At 23.6% G+C, this 6,309-nt stretch overlaps 2 protein-coding genes across 2 annotated transcripts; one reads left to right on the forward strand and one right to left on the reverse strand.

The window, feature by feature from the left end:
* Positions 1 to 207: 207 nt before the first annotated feature.
* Positions 208 to 1,401, reverse strand: LOC126901915 (ubiquitin-conjugating enzyme E2-17 kDa). The gene is made up of 4 exons (XM_050678848.1): positions 1,022 to 1,401; positions 866 to 946; positions 605 to 809; positions 208 to 551 (listed from the first exon to the last, which is right to left on the reverse strand). The coding sequence occupies exons 1-4, from the start codon at positions 1,063 to 1,065 to the stop codon at positions 426 to 428; spliced, it is 456 nt and encodes a 151-aa protein (XP_050534805.1). The 5' UTR covers positions 1,066 to 1,401; the 3' UTR covers positions 208 to 425.
* A 63-nt stretch (positions 1,402 to 1,464) lies between these two features.
* LOC126901914 (CD82 antigen-like) lies at positions 1,465 to 6,028 on the forward strand. The gene is made up of 5 exons (XM_050678847.1): positions 1,465 to 1,686; positions 3,028 to 3,222; positions 3,283 to 3,456; positions 3,858 to 4,070; positions 5,019 to 6,028. Exons 1-5 carry the CDS (start codon positions 1,621 to 1,623, stop codon positions 5,169 to 5,171), a joined length of 801 nt encoding a protein of 266 aa, XP_050534804.1. The 5' UTR covers positions 1,465 to 1,620; the 3' UTR covers positions 5,172 to 6,028.
* Positions 6,029 to 6,309: the final 281 nt, after the last annotated feature.

The following is a 6,309-nucleotide window of genomic DNA, read 5'->3' on the forward strand; positions in this document are numbered from 1 at the left end:
CAGAGGTTAATGCGAGTTTAATTAAAAATTTTAATATGATTGTCACTGTTTTGAACAGAAACTCAAGTAATTAATTACTTATATTTATAACCTACAATCCAGACTGTTCACTTATTTAGACTCAGCATTTTAATTTAATCTTACTAAAATTAATACAGATTGTATTAATTGTTTATACTAATAGAATTTCTATGTGAAAATACATAATATTTAAAATATAATTTTTTTTATGTTATATATTTATTATGTTAATTTAAGCCAAAAAAATATAACAATGGTTTATCAAATAAAAGATACATACTCGTAAAATAAAAACATTGACTTTTGGAAATTTGTAAATATACATTTATATATATATATATATGTTAATATATTTTCATATGCAGTAATTACTAAGGATGAAAGTGAATGCTGACATAAGAAAATTAATCTATGAAACTTTGCTCTACACAAGCCTTAACTCTTTTTTCATATTCACGTCGATTTTCCTTGTAAAGTTGAGCAGCCATTGAATTAGCAGGTGAATTAGGATTTGGGTCACTTAATAATGACTAAAACATAATATAAATTATAATGAAATCAAATAAATCAATAAAATATTTACTTGAATAGAAGTAAGTATGGCAGAAACATCATATGTAGGACTCCACCTATTTTGTAGTATATCTAAGCAAATACCACCATCAGCATATACATTAGGATGAAACATTTTTGATACAAAACGAACTGTAGGAGCTTTGTTAGGATATTCCTCTGTAAACTCAATTGTCAATTTAAAAGTACCATCTTCAAAAGGAGTATCATGAGGTCTAAACAAAAATTATGATATTAATACATTTTTAACTCAAGTTTTAAGAAGCTATACCCAAATATAACAGCATTCCATATCATAATATTGTTATCTGTTGGAGCACCACTAACTCCAGTAGGTGGATCTTCTTGTAATCTAATAACAAATAATAAAATGTATGTTTCAAGTACATGAAACAAAATATTTCTAAAGCTTGCACGGATATATTACCTTTTGAAATCTCTCATGAGCCTTCTCCTAGCTGGCGTAGACATGATTCCTTCAACTAATTTCTAAAATCTATACAAGTGTAGAAATGAAAAACGAGACTAATGAACTAATACGCGATACTGTCAACTCCAAAAGTACATTTTATGCAATCTCTTGTGAAGACGTATCTATAAAAAATCACAATCGAACTTTGCAGTTTTTCTTTCTACAATTAATATATATTTGGAATTGACCCAAGGTTGTTATTGTATTTCTCAACTCGTAGTGAGTAATATTTTCATTTATCACTTTTGGAAAATGACTTATCAGTGTTACCAACAGTTTATACCATCAAAGCTACTTAATAATAACACAATTATCTAATGACATGGTTATGTTGTTATTATGATTTAATGTAAATAATTTACACAGTAAATCTGGATAATGATAAAATAGATATTAGATGTGATTGTGGGTAGTACTTGCATTGCGTTTTGTTAGTTTGACAACATGCCCATTTAAGGAAAGCTCGAAAGCTGTCAAATTTAAAAGAAAGCTTACAGTCACCTTTGGTGCTGTGATTTTGTTTGTCATACACCTAGCTGATATTTTGAAGAAAAATGGCGTTAACTGGCTGTTATGCATTTATGAAACATATAGTTACATTACTTAATATCTTATATTTTGTAAGTATGAAATGTTTTTAATTTCTTATATATACTTAAATTAAGTAATCACTTCAATTAACAGTTAAAATAATTAAATTATTTTATTAATATTGCCATTATCAAAACAATTAAAGATTGTAGGATGTAATTTTTTTCCCATTAAGCATTCATGAAGTATCATAGAAATGTTGGAAATCGTTTGCTTTGGGACATAATTATTTTTATAGTTATAAAATACCTACTGCACTTATTCATAATCATACTTGACATGATTAATAACTTTATTTGAGTTACAAATATTAAACATTTTATAGAGAAATACCTGTAATTTTTTTAAAAAAACCTTATTTTATTAATTCAGTTTTTTGCTAATATTCTCCTATTTACTACTCTTTAATTAAAAGTTATTTTTAATTATTATGATTCACTTTTGTTATTTTAACATTTACAGGTACAACATTTTAGAAGCGTAATTAAAATGTTTTTTCGCTTTGAAAATATTTTAGTGTAAATATATATATATATATATACAGAGTGATCGGTTTATCATAAACCACACAATTACTTACAAATTTTAATAAAAAATAATCTAATTAAGAAAATAACTAGTTAATAACAACTTTTGGACCAGTATTTCAAAAGTTATTAACAATTTAAAGTAATGTCTGGTGGTAAAAAGTGCTTGCTGTTATTTTTATTACTGTCATTTCCCGACCATACTCTTTGTTTTGCCTAAGTATGAAAATGTAAATAACTTCCAAAATATTGGTCTTTAATATGTTATCAACTAGTCCTTTTTTAATTAGATTATTTTCTATTTTATAAGCTAGTATAATATTTATTTTGCCATTTAAAAAAATAAAGTTAACACTCCTTTAAGTAATAAGGGATGATTCAAAAAAGTAATTATTAGCTAATAAATCAAGAATTATATGTAACAAAAAAAAAATCAAAATTTTTTTTATAATATTGTATATATTTTGTAAATAATCGAGTGGTTTATGATAAATTTATCACTCTGAATAATTATTAAATATTATTGTACTGATAGTAATAAGTTAATAATAATAATAATGTTCAATTTAAAAAAATTATATTTCTTATGGCGAATTTCACATCTATAGTTTGAAACTTAATAAAAAATAAGTGAAATCTCATAAATTGAATGGTATTGTTTTGATTTGTTTATTGTATCAAATTATATTTGTATAGTGTGATAATTAAAAACTTATAAAATAAAATATTTGTCATTTACATATTTTAATGATTTACTTTTTTTTTTGTTTAAGTTTTAAGTTATTTACTACATTACTCATATAAAAAAAGTATTTTGTATATTAATGGCACTTTTTTTTGCAGTCATGTGGGTTACTTCTTATAGTACTTGCAGTATGGATGTGGATAGATCCTACTTTTTCAATAAGTATGGCTCAAGATGAAGCTAGTTATTATACAGGAATATATCTCATTCTTTTTGTTGGTGCTCTACTCTTAATTGTTGGCTTTCTTGGCTGTGCAGCAGCTATCAGTGAATCTCAATGTTCCCTTATCCTAGTAATGCAATAAATGTAAATCTTTACTTGGAATACACTAACTTAACTTTTTTTGTTTAAGTATTTTTGTTTACTCCTTACTGTTCTTGTGGCTCAAATATCAGCTGCTGTTTGGATGTATGCAAACATGTACAAATTAGAAGAATTAGCAAGATATACAGTTAAAACAACTATACAATCAGAATATGGAAAAATACCTGTACGTACTGAAACATTTGATGCTATTCAAATTGGAGTAAGTTGATTCACACTTTAATAAGAGATGTGTAAATAGTATATATATTTAATATTAAGACAAACCAAAAATGTTTAATATAAACCTAAATTTATTCAGTTGAGTTTAAACTAAATTATAAAAATTAAATTTAACTTGTTCATCAGTTTAAATTTTTTGTCAAACCTAGTTTAAATTTCAAGACTTATTCATTTTAGTTCAAATTGTTGTTAATTTTTAAATCTAGGGTAATAAAAATTTAATTTTGCATAATTTTTTTTTTCTGATTTTTGAAAGAACCCCTTATTTAATATTATTGTTTTTGTATGATTACTACAAACAAAGATTATTTTAAACTATAAGTTAACTTTTATAAATAGAAATGGAATGAAACTAATTAAATAATATTATAACTTTTATAGTTTGAGTGTTGTGGTGGTTTGGGTCCATCTGATTGGGCTGGAAGTATTTATAATAATCCACAGACAGAAAGTCTTGGGCTTGCCATAACTTCCTCAGAGCAGTCTTACAAAATTCCAGCTTCTTGTTGTAAGGTTGATCCTGAATCAAAGCAATGTTTAGGAGCACAAACTGCTGTAGCAACTGGTCAAATATCTGACCTTATATATTCAGAGGTAAAATTTATTTAAATAATAAATTATTTGATAAAAATTGATCGCTTGTGGCTAATTGAGTAAAATTAAAACTATATTAAAAATATTATTAATTTAAAAACTAAAAAATATTAAACTCAAAAGCCACAAAAAATTACTGAAAAGTCACGGTTACGTATTTTGGAAACAATGTTACCATTATCAATGCTTAACACATACTGTTTAGAGTTGATAATGGTAACATTGTTTCCAAAATACGTAACTGCGACTTTTCAGTAATTTTTTGTGGCTTTTGAGTTCAATATTTTTAATATAGTTTTAAGTTTACTTAATAAATTATTATTAAGCAATAGTTAAATATTAGTGTGTCATATATATGTGTTCTATTTTATGATGAGAATAAGAATAAGAGGTCTATTGAAATTTTTATAACTAATAATTAATCATGTAATGTAAAATTTTAAATAGAAGCTTAAAATTTGGACTAAAAGTATAACTTATAAAAATTTAGTCTACCTGCATTGATACCTTACATTTTCAAACCATTACAAATGATCATCTGGTCCCATTCTCATGGATCGTATAGTCTACAAATTCAATTGCACCTAGATCAATGAGAGATTGATTAAATTAGATGAATATTAACCATTGGTTAGAAAATCTATAAAATATAGTTTAAAATAGTGTCTAATTATCATATTTTTTATCAATTTTGTATAATTGAGAGTATGAGTACTAATTTACTTGGTGAATAACTAGTTTTTAAATAATTTCCATATCATTTTTACGAGCTATATAAATTATACTTAAAATATACATAATTTTTCCATTTCTATAAAATTATTTTTAAACATCAATATAATTTCAAATATATTAGAAATTCATAGAAATTCATTTACAAATAGTTTTAAAAATATAAATACTTAAGTTTTAAGTAGTAATAAATACTAAGTTTTTTTTTTATTCCAGGGTTGTACTGAAAAACTGTTAAATTCATTACGAAAATTCACAATTATATTTTTAGTAGTGTTGGTGGCAATTGGCTCAGTTGAATTCTTTGGTCTTGTATTAGCCCTTATTTTATGCTGTGCTATACGAGCGGTTAATACTTATAAGAACTAATTTTTATTTTTTTATATAGTATTTTTAAAAACTTAATAAAAATATATTTTTAACTTAAATAAGTTAATTTTTTTTACAATTTTTTGTAGATTTTGACAAAGATTTTAAATGAAATATTATTTATGTTATTATTACATTTAACTTTGATTATAAGATTTATTGCCATAGAACAACTTATTGAGTCTCCTCTAGAATCTCTTCCAAATACATGTCATGTATTAAATTATATTTTATAATGTAGCATCTTTGTTTTTATTTGTATTTTTTTTTTTTTATAATATTTTAAAAATAATATATATACTTGTTATTTCAAGTCATTGACAAAATTCATAACTGATTTTTAAGTAATTATAATAAGTTATACATTAGTATAAAAAAACACTTATACAACTTATTTGTTTTTTATGGTTTATTATTATATGAAATATTTTTACTTTCTGTTATATTATTAAACAGAAAAAACTAATTAATAACACTTTTAAAATTAAGAAGCAGTTCTATAAAATTCCTATTATGTATTTCCATGACTGTTCTTGATTTATAGTTTTATTCACTAATGTGTTCGTTTTTATAATTTATTTATATTGTTATGAATTAGATCAAGCTATAAGGATTTAAATACTATCATTACTATTTATTTATTAGAATTATTGGTATTTATATTATTTTTTTACACAATTTATTTATGTCACTTTTGTCAGTGTAACATGATAGTCACCTATTAAACATAAATTTGATACATTGTAATATTAGTCATTTAGTTTATTATGTGTTCTTCATTTTTATTACTAACATTAGTACTAGTCTTATATTTAATATTTTTAGTTTTAAGTAATAAAGTATCAAATTCTACTTTATATTTTATCGTATACTTTGTTTTTATTTGTAGTTACTATAAAGTAACTATTAATTTATTATTTTAGTTTACTATTAACTGATCTTCCTTCCTAAAATTATTAATTATTTTTGAATTATTTATTATGAATAAAAAAATCGAAACTAAAAGTCTGAAAACAAAAATTATAAGATTAAACAACAAAATTACAATGTCTCTAGACCAGTGGTCGGCAACCTTTTTTAATTCTCGGGCCACATTTACAAATTAAAAAGAGTTCGCGGGCCAGATAAAAAAAAAAAA

The sequence above is a fragment of the Daktulosphaira vitifoliae genome, unplaced genomic scaffold (genome assembly GCF_025091365.1).
Source record: "Daktulosphaira vitifoliae isolate Bord-2020 unplaced genomic scaffold, ASM2509136v1 Scaffold_3, whole genome shotgun sequence".
In the NCBI taxonomy this organism is placed as follows: domain Eukaryota; kingdom Metazoa; phylum Arthropoda; class Insecta; order Hemiptera; family Phylloxeridae; genus Daktulosphaira; species Daktulosphaira vitifoliae.

What these genes read in the sequence shown, in the direction of transcription:
- LOC126901915 (XM_050678848.1), bottom strand. Translation starts at nt 1,065, where the DNA reads ATGTCTACGCCAGCTAGGAGAAGGCTCATGAGAGATTTCAAAAG. An exon ending in TGGAATGCTGTTATATTTGG is followed by an intron (nt 810 to 865) that starts GTATAGCTTCTT and finishes ATTTTTGTTTAG; the next exon opens with ACCTCATGATACTCCTTTTG. An exon ending in CCATACTTACTTCTATTCAA is followed by an intron (nt 552 to 604) that starts GTAAATATTTTA and finishes ATTATGTTTTAG; the next exon opens with TCATTATTAAGTGACCCAAA.
- LOC126901914 (XM_050678847.1), top strand. Translation starts at nt 1,621, where the DNA reads ATGGCGTTAACTGGCTGTTATGCATTTATGAAACATATAGTTACATTA. An exon ending in TACTTAATATCTTATATTTT is followed by an intron (nt 1,687 to 3,027) that starts GTAAGTATGAAA and finishes TTTTTTTTGCAG; the next exon opens with TCATGTGGGTTACTTCTTAT. An exon ending in CTCAATGTTCCCTTATCCTA is followed by an intron (nt 3,223 to 3,282) that starts GTAATGCAATAA and finishes TTTTTGTTTAAG; the next exon opens with TATTTTTGTTTACTCCTTAC.